This window comes from Penicillium nucicola (genome assembly GCF_028828085.1).
Source record: "Penicillium nucicola strain IBT 29836 chromosome Unknown utg000006l, whole genome shotgun sequence".
Lineage (NCBI taxonomy): Eukaryota > Fungi > Ascomycota > Eurotiomycetes > Eurotiales > Aspergillaceae > Penicillium > Penicillium nucicola.
Genome location: NW_026643130.1, coordinates 1,775,671 through 1,793,552, shown reverse-complemented (window position 1 = coordinate 1,793,552; position 17,882 = coordinate 1,775,671). Strand labels below are relative to the sequence as shown.

The 17,882-nt window shown below is 49.8% G+C and overlaps 7 protein-coding genes across 7 annotated transcripts; 3 read left to right on the top strand and 4 right to left on the bottom strand.

Annotated features, from left to right (window-relative positions):
• Nucleotides 1-328: 328 nt before the first annotated feature.
• Nucleotides 329-2,453, top strand: N7511_006684 (protein kinase IKS1; the record flags this gene model as incomplete). The annotated part of the gene is made up of 2 exons (XM_057129061.1): nucleotides 329-402; nucleotides 449-2,453. Coding segments are annotated over 2 exons (2,079 nt in total), but the record flags the coding sequence as incomplete, so codon positions are not given.
• A 1,027-nt stretch (nucleotides 2,454-3,480) lies between these two features.
• On the bottom strand, nucleotides 3,481-5,277 carry N7511_006683 (prefoldin-like protein; the record flags this gene model as incomplete). Its single annotated transcript, XM_057129060.1, has 1 exon — nucleotides 3,481-5,277. The coding sequence occupies one exon, from the start codon at nucleotides 5,275-5,277 to the stop codon at nucleotides 3,481-3,483; it is 1,797 nt and encodes a 598-aa protein (XP_056983616.1).
• A 195-nt stretch (nucleotides 5,278-5,472) lies between these two features.
• Nucleotides 5,473-6,699, top strand: N7511_006682 (TFIIH/NER complex subunit TFB3; the record flags this gene model as incomplete). The annotated part of the gene is made up of 3 exons (XM_057129059.1): nucleotides 5,473-5,512; nucleotides 5,565-5,805; nucleotides 5,868-6,699. The coding sequence occupies 3 exons, from the start codon at nucleotides 5,473-5,475 to the stop codon at nucleotides 6,697-6,699; spliced, it is 1,113 nt and encodes a 370-aa protein (XP_056983615.1).
• Nucleotides 6,700-7,192: 493 nt separating this feature from the next.
• On the bottom strand, nucleotides 7,193-10,109 carry N7511_006681 (uncharacterized protein; the record flags this gene model as incomplete). Its single annotated transcript, XM_057129058.1, has 2 exons — nucleotides 7,193-8,928; nucleotides 8,981-10,109. The coding sequence occupies 2 exons, from the start codon at nucleotides 10,107-10,109 to the stop codon at nucleotides 7,193-7,195; spliced, it is 2,865 nt and encodes a 954-aa protein (XP_056983614.1).
• Nucleotides 10,110-12,343: 2,234 nt separating this feature from the next.
• On the top strand, nucleotides 12,344-13,930 carry N7511_006680 (histidine phosphatase family protein; the record flags this gene model as incomplete). The annotated part of the gene is made up of 1 exon (XM_057129057.1): nucleotides 12,344-13,930. One exon carries the CDS (start codon nucleotides 12,344-12,346, stop codon nucleotides 13,928-13,930), a length of 1,587 nt encoding a protein of 528 aa, XP_056983613.1.
• Nucleotides 13,931-14,318: 388 nt separating this feature from the next.
• Nucleotides 14,319-15,904, bottom strand: N7511_006679 (F-box domain protein; the record flags this gene model as incomplete). The annotated part of the gene is made up of 2 exons (XM_057129056.1): nucleotides 14,319-15,511; nucleotides 15,547-15,904. The coding sequence occupies 2 exons, from the start codon at nucleotides 15,902-15,904 to the stop codon at nucleotides 14,319-14,321; spliced, it is 1,551 nt and encodes a 516-aa protein (XP_056983612.1).
• Nucleotides 15,905-16,414: 510 nt separating this feature from the next.
• On the bottom strand, nucleotides 16,415-17,584 carry N7511_006678 (putative pantetheine-phosphate adenylyltransferase; the record flags this gene model as incomplete). Its single annotated transcript, XM_057129055.1, has 1 exon — nucleotides 16,415-17,584. One exon carries the CDS (start codon nucleotides 17,582-17,584, stop codon nucleotides 16,415-16,417), a length of 1,170 nt encoding a protein of 389 aa, XP_056983611.1.
• Nucleotides 17,585-17,882: the final 298 nt, after the last annotated feature.

Sequence of the window (17,882 nt, the reverse complement as noted above, 5' to 3'; positions counted from 1 at the left end):
GGCTCACTACTAGCTGAAGACTAACTGAAGACTGAAGACTGAAGATTGAAGATCAACAGAAGATCCAATCTTGAAGATCTGAGATAAGCTTAAGCGTCAACCGCGGTTGCCATTCGGGGTCCCACTCAGCCTCGGGGATCCCAGTCGACTCTGCCTCATTTACTGGATGCCTCACTTGAATCTGGTCAATTTTAGAACTTCGGATATTTCAGAGCATTCTAGATAAATCGCTGAAATCCCTTAGAACTCGTGGAATTCACTGCACTTCATAGTTGTCGCTTTGTATACTCTCACCGCCCTGTGATCCCATCGTCATCAGAGCTGCAGCGCCATCCCCTCACCAAGTAAGCCAGACAATATGTCTATGGTTCCCTATAATGGAGGAAACCTGGATGTTGTGCTGTTAGTGATGCATACCCCTTGCTTCTATCCGATCTAACAATATCAGGCGGCACAATGACTCCGTGGTTGTCTTCGACCGCGATTCGCAGCAGCTCGTTCTCCGCAATACGGCCGACACCGATGACGATGTAGAGCTCGCCAACTGTCCGCTCTGCCACCGTCCTATGCGCGACAGTAGCAGGGGACGGCACCGTGGAAATCATGAGTCGGAGGGAGAATTCATCAATCCCAATTATTTTCGCATGCTCAACAATAGTCTCCCCGGCTCCGCTGCTTCATCATCTCCTCCTTCCCCACACCGTCGCCTTGTCCAACCTGCGCTTCCTGGGACACCGCTCAACGAACCCCGTTCTCAACCTGCATCCGGGCCCCAAGGAATCTCCTCTGCAGCATTTAGTCCGGACTATTTCAAAAGATTTTTTGTCGAGGAACGAATCCTGGGCAAGGGTGGAAAAGGTGTGGTACTACTAGTAAAGCACGTCTTGGATGGGGTCTCTCTTGGCGACTATGCATGCAAGCGTGTACCCGTCGGGGACGACCATGAGTGGCTGGAGAAGGTTCTTGGCGAGGTCCAACTATTACAGCATCTTTCACACCAAAACCTCGTGTCTTACCGTCATGTCTGGCTGGAAAATGCCAAAATCAGCAACTTCGGCCCCAGTGTGGCCTGCGCGTTTATCCTACAGCAATACTGTAATGCTGGCGACTTACACAACTACATCTGTGGCTCTGTTCAGACCTCGACGACTGCCCAGCAGTTGAAGGACCGTCTCCGGCGGAAATCAAAGGGCGAACCCGAGTTTGAAGCCGGCACAGGAGGTCCTCGCACTCTTCAACTGGACCAGATCTACTCTTTCTTCCGGGATATCACTGCAGGTCTACGCTACCTTCATGCCAATGGTTATATTCATCGTGATTTGAAACCACACAATTGTCTTCTCCATGAGACTAGTGATGGTATTAGGGTCTTGGTCAGCGACTTTGGTGAAGTACAACAGCAGAATGCAATGCGCAAATCAACTGGTGCAACGGGCACCCTTTCATACTGTGCACCGGAAGTTCTTCGACAGGAATATCCCAATGGACCATTCGGGAATTTCACCTTCAAGTCTGATATCTTCTCTTTGGGAATGATTCTTTACTTCCTCTGCTTTGCAGCTCTGCCATATGCCAACGCAGACATCATCAACGAAGAGAAAGAAGACTTGGACCAGCTCCGCGCGGAGATCACCAGCTGGGCTGGATTCGACCATGCACGAGCAATCCGGCCCGACCTTCCGGAGAAACTATACAAATTCCTTGAACGTCTTCTCTCCATAGACCCAAATCGCCGCCCTTCAGCCGAGGAAGTACTTAGCGGTATACAAGCCGGCGCCAATGCCAACGGAAATGACAATTTCCGCTTCAGAAAGGCCAGCTCGGCAGGTCCCGATCTTCCAGGTGCTCGAATTCACCCCGTGGACAGCCCGCAGCCATCAATCGAGCGTGCCCTTTCTCCAGCAAAGAAAACACCTCGCACGTCTACGGCCTTCCGACGCGACTCCATGTTTGACGCCTCGAGTAATCTTCCAGCGAGCTCACAGCCGACAGAGGACCCCAATTTCGAAGATAGTCCATTGCTCCTTCCAAACCAAGACCTCGTAGTCCGACACCGCTACTCTACCTCCCCACCACTATCTCCAACCCGAGGAACCCAAGAAGAGTCCTCTATCGACGCCCAATCCCACTCTTTCTCTCACCACCATCTCCTCCCACCACCACCAAGCCGCTTCCCTTTTCTAAGCCCTCTAACAACCCTCTATCCATCATCTCATACCCTGCAATTCTCTCTCTTCTTCATCAAAGTCGTCTCAACTCTTCACCCCTGCTCGCCCCTAACCGTGAACCCCTGGGTCCTCTACCCAGTCCTCCTTTCAGCAGTATTGACCCTCCGAGTCCAAAGTGTCCAGGCACAGCTCTTCGCTGTGTTGGTACATTTGCTGTTCATCGGGCTAGGCTTTCGCCTAGGTGCGTTGTGCATGTGGCATCGAGACCTGGGTATGCATATGTAATCCATTTGTTGAGCTCGGACGTGATGCTTTTTTCTCCCTCTTTTGTTGTTTCTACGTGAGCATGACTTTGACTTGCTCGTTATGGCCGTTGCATGCCTTATGAGTTAATGATTGTATTTTTGGAGCTTGGAGTGAGCTGTACGTCATTCAAATATCAAAATTAAAACTATGGCGATGAGGGACTGTGACAACACGTAGTTTGCTTGAGGTGGTGGGCTGTAGACATGATTGGTACTGACGTTGACGGCTTGATTAATGTCATTATCAACGACAACATCAACGACATTATCAACACTGAAGATCACATCGTCAACAGGTACTACAAGTAATGTTGAGAAAGTTCCAAACTCAAAACGAGCACATTGCAGAACACCCCCGGAGGGAAGTAAGCGAAGAGTTACAGTCTTCTAAATTCTCTCATTTTAATCTATGTAATCCAGCAGACGAACGTTACCATAGTCCTCTAAGAAGAGAAAGGTATGCCCATCCAGGGGCCTCCATGGCAAGCCAGTAGGATCCATGAAGTGTGGATTTACAAGAAGACATGGATAAGAAGAGAAGAAGAAGAAGAAGAAGAAGAAGGAGGAAGAAGTGAAGAAAATACGGTGATTATATGTGATGAAAGCGTTTGCTTCGTTTGCTCGATTCAGGAAGATGGCTATGGGCAGGCAGTATTGGTCTATCTGATCGTAACGATCCCAGTAACTACCAGCATAGACAACGTAGAGGCGTGACGATCTTCAGCGTGGCAGTAAGCTTATATCTGCCAGCTTAATGCCTGGTTGGTCTGGACTTGACGTCTGCGAAGCTATTGGTTTCTCCTATCGAATGCAGAGATGTGTGGATTGCACTTCATCGATGTATACTCTTCTGCCTTCTAACGTTATAGCCTACTACTGAAATAGTTGTCTACGACCGAAGTGAATACGGCAGGAGCTGTGGCATGCAATATGTATATCATCTCTATAAGTAACTTCACATGAATACGTATAACCATCTATGCTAATCCAATACATGCTATTCAGAACTAAGCCATACGCGACGCTTTGAACTTGCTCACACGCTTGATTGGCTCCTCCGAATCGGGTGGCAGGATAACCTGCCCTTCCTCGGATTGAGAATTGCCCTTTCCAGACATGCGGTTCTGCATGTGGAAGAATTCAGAGGCTATCTGCTTTTGGTGGAGTTCTTCGTCGTAGTGGTCCAGTTCTGGTGCCTTTGCAGCTCCGGGTGTGGTCTGACGCTCGAAAACCTTCTCCGCCAGTGTTCTATCCTGAGGAGGTTTGGGCGTGTAGGGCTTGTGTTCATTCTCGGTGATGTCGGTGATGGGCGCGGAGAAAGGCTTGGGCTCTTTGGGTGTGGCAGGGAATAGAGTGGGAGGTGCTGTGGATGGAGCAGTGTTTGCTTGCTTGCGGATTCGAGCTTCTGTAACTTCTGACGGGTTCGCGATGGTAGCGCCTAAAGTTACAGAGTCGCTACTTGGAGTACCTGGTGCGGCATCGCGAGCACTCTTGAATCGGGAAGTCTTCTTAGGGCCTGAAGGGGTAGGCCGAGGCGGTTCCTGAGAACGACTTGTGCGCTCAACAATCGAATCAGCGAGCACTTTAGGCTCATCTTGCGGGGCAGAAATCTTCTCGGCAGTGACATGGGGTTCTGGGGCTGGTGAGATGTCAAGCTCATCGGCGAAAGCAACCCGCTTCTTTGGCTTCTTTTCCTTCGAGGTAGAGTCGCCTTCGGTATCAACCACAGTGGGATTTTCGATCTCCTGTTGGACTTCTTCAGGGAATGTCTGCGTATCCTTGCCCATGTTCATCAAACCCCGAGCGTTGAGCTTGGCTTCAAGCTCTCGCATTTGTAGGTGATAATCGTTGGGAAGTGCAGTGTGAGAGCGGCCATATTCGTCTTCATTTATTTCCTCATCGTAGTCATAATCATAGTCTTCGTCGAAGGAAACCTCACTTCCGGACTCATCCATTTCGAGCTCGGCCACAATTGCACCCACCTCGTCAATGCCGTATTGGAGCATTTCACGGCGCAATCTCGCATCCTCTGCGGTTTCATCGACATCAGTGACAGGCGGTTGCTGGCGGTCCTCGGGGGTTACCACAGACACAGGGCGTTTGAGGTCGAGATCTTCGCGGGAAATGTCATTTGACGGAAGAGGCACAGTCTGACCACTCGAAGAACCGTTCGTTTGACCTGTAGCTGTTGTGCTGCTCGGCTCACCCACGGTCTCCTCGGTTGTAGCCTCAGCCGGGGTGACAGCAATCTTCGACTCCTCAGCATCCGGGATATCCTGGACACCAGCCTTCTTCAGCACATCCAACAATTCCGATGCCTGATTTCCGGGAGTATTGATCGAGCTCGACACAACATTTCCATCTTCGTCAAGCTCCTCCATAATCTCTTGCATGGGAAACTCCGCGCCCTCCTGCACCGGTTGATCCTTTGCGTCCAAGGCAAAAAGCTCATCCTCGGCCTTCCGGAGTCTCTTCTCCATAGTCGCCACATTTTGCTTCACATAGTCGATGCGTCGGCCCAGAAGATCAATCACTTGTCCGCGAGACCGCATCACACCTTGCGACCCAAGTATCGCCTGCATTTCCTTCTCGTCCACGAGAGTTCCTCCAAATTCCAAAGCGACGTTGAGAAAATCATCTGTACTGGCTTCATCGTCCAAATTGCCGATTTCTTCGCGTAGTCCGTCGTATTCCGCCTCCCAAGTTCGCCAGTGGTAAAGCGATTTCTGTAGTTGGAGAATGTTGTTTTCGAGCGCGAGGCGCTGCTCTTCGAGAGCGTCAAGGCTGTGATTTGGAACACCCATATTGAAAAGCGTGGAATGGCTTCACGCAGGATATATAATTTGTGAAGAAGAAAGGGAAAGGCGGGATGTTTGGAGGCAAAAAAAAAAAAGTCCCGAAAGATGAGTTGAAGATGTGGTCCGTGCGCACGTGCTTATCGAGTTCCGCAGTTCGTCCTCACGTCACTTTCACTCTTGCTTCAGCTTAACGTCCTCACGATGGCTTCAAAAGATGCCGTGTCCCGTCGGGACGATGACGGTTAGTACTCTAGAGCTTCTTTTAGGTCTGTCATACTGACTCGGTTTCTCAGAGGTCTGCCCCGTCTGCAAATCCTCGCGATACCTGAATCCCGATATGCGATTTCTCATCAACCCGGAATGCTACCACAAGATGTGCGAGTCATGCGTGGACCGCATCTTTTCCGGAGGTCCCTCGAATTGTCCCGTTGCCGGATGTCGCAAGACTTTGCGTAAGAACAAGTTCCGCAAGCAGACGTTCGAGGATATCGGAGTGGAGAGAGAAGTAGATATTCGGCGGCGCGTGATGCAAATGTAGGTTCATTTGTACCCGGAGAAGCCTCAGCATATGGATAACTAACATACGAAATCTCTAGTCTAAACCGCCGCGAAGAAGAGTTCGACTCCAAACGCGCTTTTGACGACTTCCTCGAACAACGCGAAGAGATAATCATGAACCTAGTAACGCGCATCGACGTTGCGAAAACCGAATCCCAACTCCAAAAATACGCAACCGAAAACATGCAATCAATCCGCACAAACCAAGCCCTGGAAGTCGAAGAAGCACACTCATTCCAAGCACGCATGACGCTCGAACAAGAAGAAGCCAAACTGCGCCGACAAGCCGCACGCCAAGAATACGAAATAGAGCGCCGCGAACTCCAAGCCGGACGTGAGGACTTCCTCTCCCGACTAGCCTCGGGCTCATCAACCGATGCCGCAGCCATCGCGCGTGAAGGCCACAAAGTCCTTCTTAAGAAGTCCTCCGCAAGACGCAGCGAGGAGGAACGTATCCGACAGAAACAAGCTGCACTGCGCGGAACAGAAGGCAAGCGCGGCGCCAGCGGTCTTTCGGCTATGGAGAGCGCCGGTGCACCAGATACAGGGCTTGTCAAAGGTCTGCGCAAGATCAAGACGCCCGAGCCGGAGAAGCCCTACGACCCCTTCATGGGGTATGTGCCCGACAAGCGCGATTACTATTCCTTGCAGTCGTACTATCCCTCCACTTATTTGGACCCTATTCGGCAAGATACGCGGATGCAGGCTGGTGGGTTCGATCTGGGCGAGTATTACTCGCGGACAATGCTTGAGGCTTTCGCGGGCTTGAGTTGCTTTGTAGATGAGGAGATCTCGCAGAGAGATGCTTCTAAGCCTGTGGCTACTGAGGCTGCTGCTATTGCTGCTACTGGGGGAGAGGATACTGCATAGTGACCGGTGCTCTTGTCTGGCCTGCATTGGGACTAAACTTTAATAAGGCTTCAAGAAGCTTCGGGGCATAGCGATGGCGTTTTCTTCCTTTTTTTTATCATGTCTTACCAGTCATGTCGGCCACCGATAAAAACCTAGGTAGGCTGGACTAAAATATGAAATTTGCATGTCACTTTATGGACAAGGAAATCCAAACTGTAAACAAGTATAGAACATGGTCAGTTGAATGAAGAAACTACTATATGTACATTCAATTCAACTACAAGTAGCAAGCTCAAAGAGAAATAAATAAAGACTTTGTTTTGAAGGTCACAGGGACATCGGCTATCAAGAACTACCCAACAATGAATTATCCAGTCCAAACCACTTAAACATACAGATTCAATCCAAACACCATGCGACAACAAAAAAAAGTAGCACCAAAGTGCCCAGAAGAAAGGGAAAAATCGATATGCAATGCTACGCAATGCCATGCAACAGAATCAGTCTCAATTTAGTGACCGCGAATAGAGAGATGTCCAGTCATCTCAGTAGTACTCTCAATACCCTCCCAAGGCAAATCCTCTTCGTCATCAAGATCAATTTGATCAGTGTGACGAGAGGACTTGTCAGTGGTGCCTGTCATATCCGGTGCGTGGGATGCGCCGAAATCAATACCGATAGATTCAAGGGTCATTTCCATTTCTTGCTCGGTAATCTCGTGGCCGTCTTGCTTTTGGCCCTCGAGCACATCGTACAGGGCATAGATCTGGTCAGACTTCATGTCGACGTCCTTGAGGAGCTTGTCGATCCTTTCGAGGAGAGCCTTGCGGGGTCGCTTGCCGAGGGATGCGTCAAGCTTGTTGAAGGCGCTTTGGTAGGTTGCCAGTTGCATCTTCAGGTGAGAGAGTTCGTCCTCAAGGCTCTTGAGAACGGTGGCAAGGGCGACGGCAGGGGGTTGCGATGGGCGCATTGTCGGTTCCTCGTTGTATACTGAGGGCTTAGGCATGCGCTCCGACACTGGAACAGGCTTGGGAACCTTGACTGGCTCGTGGTTGCATTCATTGTCATTCGAGCGGCCATGACAGACAGTGCAGTTCTTGCCGTCGTGCTGGGCAAGGCTGTCCAACGCCTTTTGAGTAGCCTGGGGCAGCTTCGATGGGTCGTTGGCCGCCAAGTCGGCGTGGTGGAGAGTAATATCAGGAAGGATGAAGGCAGAGGTCATGTCAGGAGCAGGACGTGTCTTCTTGAGAGGGGTGGTTGGGGGCAAGGAGATATCTGAGTGACGCCTCGAACGCTCCACAATTGGAACGGTAAGACTCGTCTCTCCATCAGTGGTTGCTCTTGAGCCAGTGGTGATATCACCGGCAGCAGACGCTGGACGAGGGATGATTGGCTTGCTCTCGCGAATGGACGACTTGCGAGGAGCAGGAGTTTTCAATATGCTCTGTCTGGTTGAGTTGACAGTCTCTGTGGGGTTGCTTTCCTTGGGAATACTTGAGCGGCGCTGCTTGCGCATCAGTCTTTCCTCTTCCAGGGTCTTGCGCAGACGAGCAATTTCATGTTCATCAATGACACTCAACAAGGTGTAATCAGCATCAGAAGATTCCTTTGTCTGCTCAGTCACCTCAACTGGCGAGCTCACATCCTCAACCACAACGCGCTTGACGCGCTGCTTGCTAGTGTTGGGCTGTTTCCGGGAGCTCTTTGCCTCAACTGTGCGAGTCGTCGGCTTCGAGGACTTGGAACCCGAGGTGCGCCTTGGAGTGGGCACTTCGATCGAGAAAAGAGCCTCATCAGCCCGTTCCTTCTCGAGGCGGTGAATCTCCTTGTCCACCTGGTTAGACACCTTAGAACGCGAATCATCCTGACGTCTGCTCTTGATATGAGAGCGAGCACTCTTGGATGTGAGATCCTTAGTGCTGCGACTCATGTCAGCGCTGCGCTCAGTGTACAGCTGGCTGTCGTCGGCATCGGAGACGGTCGAGCTAGCCTCAGATTCGAGGGTGTCCTGTTCGCGGTTCTTGCGGTGCGAAGACCGAGAAATCTGGGACTTGAGATCCGCATTCTCCTGCCGTAACTCCTCATTATCGGTCTTGAGTTCTCTATTTTCGAGATAAGCTGCGCCAAGTTGGGAAATTGCAGACTCTCTCTCGTGATTCAGACGCTTGATGGCGGATTCTTGAACCTGAGCCTTTCGATCGGCAATGTCTAGCTGGTTTTGTAATTCAAGATTGGCTGCTTCCAATTCTGTACCCAACCGTTAGCTAAATAACTCAACCTGCATCACAAGAAAACTCACTCTGATTCTCATTCGCCAAACGCTTAGATCCCTTCTTGTGCTCATTGTCCTCCGAATCATACTTGACTGAGTGGCGGGTCTTGCTCGATTTTAGAGAGGCGTTCTCCTGGCGATAGTTTTCCATTCGCCTTTCGGCATCAGACTTCCACATATTCAGTTCGGCCACTTTATCCTGGAGCAGTCTCAATGAAACGAACAAGGCCTTTTCATCTTCAGGAACAGGCACTGCGTCCAGTGGGAAATGATCATGGGGTAGAGACATTTCGGTGTGATCATGCAGTGGTGAAACAAACCGAGTGGAGCGCATCTTGCCCTGGCGATTATAGACAGGCGTGCCATCTTCGTACACACCAGACACGAGTTCGGAGATATTAGGGAGGTCAGGGAGAAGGAATGATTGATGGGTCATAGTATCACCAATATTGTTGTTGACTGCATTGGCACTAGGCTTGCGAGGAGTACCTGATGTGGACTTGCGCAGCTCCTTAGCATAGGCATCACGCGAAGCTCGCTCAACGGCGTCTGCGATCTCTTGCGAGGTGTTGGCATTTCCGAAACGCGTCGAGCGCGTCTTTGTTGAAACTGGGGCTGGGCGTTCATCGCCCAGGAAAGAGCCATCGTAGTTGTCACGCACTTTGGCGTGCATATCTGAAAATGTTCGGCGCTGGTCGCGCTGGGACTTTGATACTTGCGGACTCATAGTTTCCTTCTGCGCTTGGGTCGCTCGCCGCACTTGAGCATTCTTTCGGAGATTTTCACTCATAGCGCGACGTTGTGGGCGCGTACTGGGCTTTTGTGGTGTTGGGTATTCGACGCGAATTGCAGGTGAAGAAGAGCGGACACTGTTTTCGAAGCTCATCACAGAGCTTCGCGAGTCGTCGCGTCCCGCCTTGCCCGCACCGCGTCCCAATTCGACAGACATCTCGATATCGCTGACGGTAAGCTCCTCTCCTTCTTCTTCGGAGGTCTGTATTTGAGAGAAATCAGGGAAGGCTTGGTCGAGGGTTGAAGTGTGGATATCGTAGTCAAGCTCGGGCTCGTCGACACGGCGTGTGGAAGTACCCATGATTTCGTGTTCAATATTTGTCAGTGAAAACGAATCTTCATCGAAATCCCTCAATGGAGGCATTGTGAGATGTGTGAAGTTGAGAGGAAATGGGGAGGCTGGTTTGTTTGGGGGGAAGTCGGGAATGTTTTGGGGGGCGCGTCTCGGCAACAGTCCCACTCTTGATTGGCTCACTCTACTTTGTACTGTACTTCGACCTCGACTTTTGAGAGTTGATAAGATAATATTCTTAATGAAGGTGCAAATCAATTGTGTTGTACATTCGGTTTCAATTGCACAGGTTCTGAAAGATTCTCCTGAATCTTCCCGCAGAACATGCCATATTTTGGGTCCCGCGGCTTCTATACAGTTCCTGCAGGTACACAAACATAACTATAGCAACCAAGTCTGCAGCATGCACGATCGCTCTTCTGGCTACTCATATTAGTTGGAAGCCTTGAGAGGCCTTGAATATTGGTCAAATGCTACAGTATGCGGCATAATCATGAAGAAACGCCTCTTTGATCTTATCAAGGTACGATTTTGTCCACTGCGAATATTTTCCTACGTTCGTAGTCTGAAGCAGATATTTGACCTTGGTCAAGCACATCTGAATTAAAAATCGTGAGTCAAAGCTGTCTTGACTCTTAAATATTCGATGTTATATATTTCTGTTTCACAGTGAGATATATTTTTGCTATCACACTCAATCCATCGACTGTTATTCGAACCACGCATGATTGGCATACGACAATAATAAACTATAATTTCAAAGATCTTTTATTTTTTAAATGAGCCAACTTTAGCCTTACCCAAATCAAAACATACCACAGGCGTGGTTGAAACAAAAAACTATTGTATCTGAATGCATAAATGTCCAGTTTAGCCAGACGAAGCGCGAGTCTTCAAAGGCTACGCACCCATGCCGAGTCTGTCCGAACAGGGAACAACGTGACCTAGGATACGGAAGAATTGACGAACGATAAGCACCATGAGCGATGCAAGCTTAAAATCTAGTCCCGACGCGATCTGAAGAAGTGACGAAAATAACCAGCAAAGCCGACTAGGCTGCAGGGGCCTTTAAGCTTTCTATTACCGATAATTATTCTCATATTATAAAAAAAAAACAAAGCTAAAGAAGATGATGTTTCAGATGAGATACTGCGCAAGCTTAAATGCGCTTTCAGGGAAGTTCGATACATTTATCGTATTCCTTCACTAGCTAGTGAAACCGGCAGAGATGGGTGATGCTTAAGGATTGACGACAGTTAAAGAGGTATCTCTATCGATAGAGGAGATTGTACATCGTATGTCTGAATACTCAAATAGTCCTTAAAGAAGGACCGGCGGCTCGTATCTCAGGCGTGAATCCCTTACACGTACTGGAATATCTTACCCAAGTGATTTCGAGGCTGCCAGTGCTAATATCTTGAATGGTATAAACTAGCATCTCTGAAAGTTTGGTGGTTGAAACCTACCCCATACGAAGTTAGGGTTACAAGAGCCCCCTTTACATATATCTACCTCTAATACATCAAGTCTCACGAGCTTTTCCTCAGACAAGGTAGCATAGTGAGTTCACATAGTTCTGGAAACGCCCTAACTAAAGGCGACATTGAATAAAAGAATCTTGATGATACAGATAAGAACAATGTCAAGCCAAGTTTATTGGAGTATCATTATGGCCATAGCATATACGCTTTTTTTGAAGCTCATCTACTGAGAATCTGATTTCTAAATCAAAACACGAAATGACCATCAGCCCAAGGATTGTCATAGCCTAAGTGTTCATATAGAATAGGATTGTGTCAAAAAATGGAACTAGCGGTAAGATACGCCAAATGAGATAATAGTATGCAGAGCATATGCATGACGACCTAATATGTGATACGACGTATACGATACAAACAAGAAACACCCGAAGCCCACTCTGCATACCAAAATCGCCCTACTAGAAGCGAGGTGAAGATATACAAACATCAGTCCACGTAGAGTTAGATGTACGTAGAGTGACCCACACCCTCATAGTGAAACACACTAAAAACTAAGTACTGGAAAGTACCGATCAAGTCACGGGGCAGACATACACCACGTGTTGTCGGCTTCATACAACCGCCGACCAATCACATGACAGCAACGACTCACGAGCACAACAGCCAGGGTTGCGCAGAATTCTTTAAAATGTCAGGCACATTGAAGAATGGACTGACTTCCCAACTCACTCATCAGGCTTCAATCCCGGGTTCAGTAGTGGTGCTACTTACTTGAGTACTTGGACTCGATTTGTTGTGACATCACCTGTACAAGGCCAATCTAAGATGGGCTATTACAGTCACCGCGGCGAGGAGGAGAGCCTGCTCGGACGCCGCCGTGATCACGGCTCGAAGCAGCAACGGTCTCGAACAAGGTCGGTGGCGACCATGGCTGCCCTGTTGGGCATGCTCTTCCTGTCGGCTGTGTACTTTGTGCCGGGATCGGACTACGAACCCTCACAATTGACAACAGAGATGCCCGGAGCGCAGCCTGACCAGCCAAATTCTCCTCTTTCAAAGTCGAAGAGGACGCCGCACAGTGATGGCACTTGCAATACTGTTAACGGTGGTTATCAATGCAACCCTGAGGTCTCGCACCGTTGGGGACAGTATTCACCTTATTTCTCTCTTGCAGAGGAGTCTGCTATCTCCGATGAGGTACCTGATGACTGTCGCATCACTTTTGTTCAAGTGCTGTCCCGCCATGGCGCTCGGTACCCTACCGCGTCGAAGAGTGCGAAATATGGAGCTCTCATCGCTAAGATCCAAGCCAACGCTACGGCTTTCAAGGGCAACACAAAGTTCCTTCAGTCGTACAACTACACTTTGGGCAGCGATGATCTGACGTCGTTTGGAAAGCGCGAGATGGTCGAGTCTGGATTGAAGTTCTACCAGCGTTACGCGGAGTTGACCCGGAAGTCTGTGCCTTTCGTTCGTTCTTCTGATTCATCGCGGGTTGTGGAATCAGGAAACAAGTTCATCAACGGCTTCCAATATGCAAAGTCGAAAGATCAAAAAGCCAATCACCAGCAGCCAGCTCCCCAAATCAGCGTCCTCATCTCCGAAGACCCTGGCTTCAACAACACTCTCAATCATAACACATGCACAAACTTCGAAAGTAGTACACTGGGTGATGACGTCGATGACGAATTCACATCCATCTTTACGCCAGCAATTCGTACACGTCTCGAAGCCAACATCCCAGGCGTTGAGCTCTCCGGCACAGAGGTTGTCTACCTCATGGATATGTGTCCCTACGACACAGTTTCCCAATCAACCGTCGGATCAACACTATCCCCATTCTGCGACCTCTTCACGGAAGAAGAATGGATCCAATACAACTACCTCCAATCTCTAGACAAGTACTACGGTTATGGAGCAGGCAATACTCTTGGCCCAGCTCAAGGTGTCGGTTTTGTAAACGAACTGATCGCCCGTCTTACTCAAACCCCCGTTCACGATGACACAAGCACAAACCACACTCTTGATGCAGCTGGCGCAGCAACATTCCCCCTGAACTACACCACATACGCAGATTTCTCACATGACAACGGCATGATCCCCATCTTCTTCGCGTTGGGATTGTATAACAGCACCGCCACGCTCCCACGCACTCATGTTCAGTCCTCTGCACAGACTAACGGATACTCTGCGTCCTGGACCGTGCCATTCGGTGCGCGAGCATACTTCGAGATGATGCAGTGTCATTCGGACCCGAACCCTGAGCCATTTGTCCGGGCTCTAGTTAATGACCGTGTTGTGCCGTTGCATGGGTGCAACGTTGATAAGCTTGGGCGCTGTCGTCGGGCCGATTTCGTCAAAGGGCTAGATTTCGCACGTTCCGGCGGAAACTGGAACCAGTGTTTTGTTTAATGGCAGTTTGATTCGCTTTTTTGTTGGAGATACCCATTGGTGGAGGAATCGTTTCCTCGGTTTCAGATCTGTGTTTCAGATATTGCTATGACACTAGAAGTCCACAAAATGTATATGTACGGTACTATTGCATGCCTGTCTGTCTCTATTGAGCTATTCCTATTTCTATTTGCATTTGCATCTGCGTCGGCATCATTACCACTCATGCCAATCAATTTAATTTGAAACATCAAACAAAATGATAGCCGAGAAACAATTTATTTGTGACCAGCTATATAACTAGAAATGCTCTAACGCATGCAAGCCCCGAAAAAAGTAATTTAAACAGCCACCAAACACCAAATGAAGCAAATATCCCCTCCTGACGAAGACACCAAAAGTACCCGAACTAGATACTCCACCCATGCACCCTGCCGTTTTCATTCCTATTTCCACTCCCATTGCCATTCCTCCTAGTTCTAACATCCCCAGTCAAGACCCAAGCCTCCCAAAGCGGCATCTGCTCATGCAAGACATGCATCCCATCATCTCCTAGGCCCTCCGCCCCCAACACCCAAACCCTCTCAACAGAAACCCGCCCATAACGCCCAATCCGACCAGACGGCCCATCAGGCCCGAACCCTAACCCCGGCCCTGCAGACGCCCGGCCCTCCGCCTCCGCCGCCGCCGCAACATCCAACGAAGAAGGAACTTGCACAGGAAGCGGATAATCATCAAAGACTTCCACGCCAACATTCGACCCGAAAACCAGATCAAAATAAGCCGCGTAGTCTATTTCCCGTAGTTCCAGCCGTTCCAGTTGATCCATCTCCTCACGCAGGAAAGAGAGTACATCCGACCACTTCCCACCAGCCCGGAGATAAATCCCGACAAGCCCCAAATCCCTCAATTGGAAGCGATGCCGGCGTGCCAGATCGATAATCTCACTCGCATGCAATCTCCACCCCTGAATGCTCAGCTTGCGAAGCGTTTTCCAGCGTATGTCATGGAAGACACTTTCAAGATCGAGGTCCAGGGGCGTCTTGCCGAGGAAGCCGATGTGAATAGCAATGAGATTTTTAGCGGCCAGGAAGAATCGATGGAAGATGCCTGATAAGTCGGCCATTGTGGGCGTGATGTTGTCGTTGGTCGAGTGGAAGTTGATGTCTAGGCTTGTGAGGCGTGTTCCCATTTCTGATAGGGTGGTTGCGGGTGCGCGTAGGAGTTGAAGCGTTGCTTCTGGGCTGATTTGGGGTGCCGTGAAGCGGATTGAGTGGCTTTTTGAGGAGAGGAGGGCGATGCCGAGGTTTGTTACTGCTCGTGTGCAGGCTGGTGACCAGTCTAGGCTTATGGTATTTGCTGGTTGGGTCTGGGCATTATGGTGGTGGTTGCGGATGTATTCGACTAGGCGCTCGTCTGGATCATCTTGGAGTCTGAGGAGTTGTATATCTTGGAGAGAGGTGAAGGCGGCGATCGCGTGTATAAGCTGAGCTTTGTCGTAGTTCGTTTCAAGGAGGCTTGTTTGTTCTTGGAATCGGCGGTTATGTAGTTGGGATAGGGCGTTGTTCTGCGTTGATAGTGTTCGGAGTACTCGAGTCCATCCTGTTGATATCTCGTTAATTTTTGTCCTCTTGTACCAGTTCGGGGTTGAAAGTTGGTACCGCTTCCTTGATAAAAGGGCCGCACCATGTACGTGAGAGTCTTTACATAGCAGGCCAGCTGCATTTCTAATAGTTGCTCCAGGCGTCGGAAGCCACGTTCGGAGAATCGCAAGCTGAAACGTGCAAATTTATGAGGGGTGCCGATTCGCATGAAGCGCTTGCAGACCAGACGAAAGCGATCGAGGTCAGAAGCCTCCCCGTATTCAATTGCATTCCCAGAGCCATTGGCGTGAATTCCACCGTTCAGAGCTCTGGGCGTCGGCTCCAGCAGAAAAAGCAGTATTTCGCTCAATAGCTCATCGGCAAGATCACCAACGTGACGTGGCTGCTCCATGATCGGCGCACAAGGCCGCCAGAGCATCGGGTTGAGCAATTGGCAGCAACATGGAACTATGGCGAGGTTGGGAGTAAAGTCGAAGCTGAGCCAGGAGAGGGGAGGTTGGGCATATAAAAAACCCAAACGAAAACAAAAAGAAAACCCAATATTCCCTTCACACTAGTAGTACATGCACATGTACAAGTTGACTAGTCTCACGAGCTCTTCTCATCCTATCGCGACCGGGATGTCCCCAGGGCCCTTATTTAGCGCCGTTTCCCGCAATCTTAGACTTTGGACTTCATTGGTGATCATTGCACACAGGAATCACATGATTGATTGACTCTGCGGCCAGCCAGCGCGAACCTGCAGGTAAAGCATTCACGGAGAGCGAGTCAAAAGGCGGAGGTTGGTGCGAACCCCGCCTAGAACCCGTCACATCATGCAGAGTGACGAGCCATGCGAGTGCGATTGGGAAAGAAATGGCCGAAACCAGACCGAACTAATGTACTTCGGATTATTTACATTTCATACCTTGGCCCGGTGAGCCCGTCGCCGCCTGATATCTGTGCTGCTTATTTTCGATTCGAAACTCTCAGAGTCGGTGGCTTCTCCAGATTGGAGTACATCCACCTCAAACACCGCAAGGGCCTTCCACCCTTTCTTTGCACGCTCGTCATTGATCAGGGCCCCTCCTGATCGGGTCTCCTTGGACACTACAATCGCCCCGAGATCCTCCTCCGTGATTGTGGGCCCAAACATCTCGGAAATTTCCACAAACTTGAAAGACAAGTTGGGTTGTATCCTCGTGAGAACATTCTTGAGGGGTGTCTGGCCTAATGGGTCCGGCGAGAATCCACGTTCAATCTGGGGTGACTTTTGTCCAGGAGAGAAATCCATAATGGCCGTCAGGAACGCGGCAGTACTCTGCCAACGCTGCTCCCAGCTCTCAAGGACTTCGGCATATTTTTTCTTGGTCAAGAGTGCATCCCCTGTGACTCCGATGGTCAGGCGTCCTTCCCGGTGGGGCTCCAAGGCCAATGCAACAGCTGTAAGGAGGAGCTTGTGACCAACATGGAGATGATCAAATGTGCCACCCACGACCACGGAATAGTGCGGAGTAGAGTGTTGGTCGTCAGGATTTAAAAGGGAACCAGAAGTCGTCCATTCAGGATGGCCGGTGATGGCTTGCAGGCTTGCCGCTCTGCCGCTTCTAGACTGGACACCAACATGGCTGATAAAGGAATCAGCCACAGATTTCCCGGCAGTATTTCCTAGATAATAGATTTGGTCCCAGCGACGATCACAATCTGCAAGTGATTGCCAGTCCAGAATGGGCCCAAAGGGAGTGCGTTCAGCCGGTTTAGTCGCATGATCAACAAATACCACCCGGGTATCGATGCCACCCGGAGAGTCCAGCTCGATATTGTGTGTTGCACAGACGGCACCAACCAGGGTATAGATGCTGCTCAGGTAATGTTGGAGTTGCGCAAACACTTTCGACCGAGGTTGACAGTTCGAGAGTAGACCGGGGATGGCCAGGGCAATGTCTAGTATAGCTGTATCATTCTCATTCAATTTATCCGACAGCTTCGTGTAAACATCGGCCAAAGATGGTTCGAATGCATCTTTGACTTGCTCAAACGAAAAGGCAGAAGGCGGGGGAAGAAGTAGAAGAGCCGAGGCTTGAGCAGACATGATGCAGAACAATGAGTCAAATGAATAGACCTAGATGCACAGGATCAAGACAGCCAGTACACACAGACACACCCAGAGAAAAAGAGAATAGAAACCCGAGAAATGAGAAACGGAAGCCCAAACAGACCAAGAATCAACAGCTCTGAAGAGGGATCGGATCTCTGGGGTTACCCGCTCAGCTGAGTCAGCACATTCTCCACGAAATGCTTCATGCTTAGCTTATTGACTAGACTATCAACGGGGTTTAGCCGCCTTAGTATTAGTTGTTGCCAAGTCCGCGAGATATCTTGCATGTCTT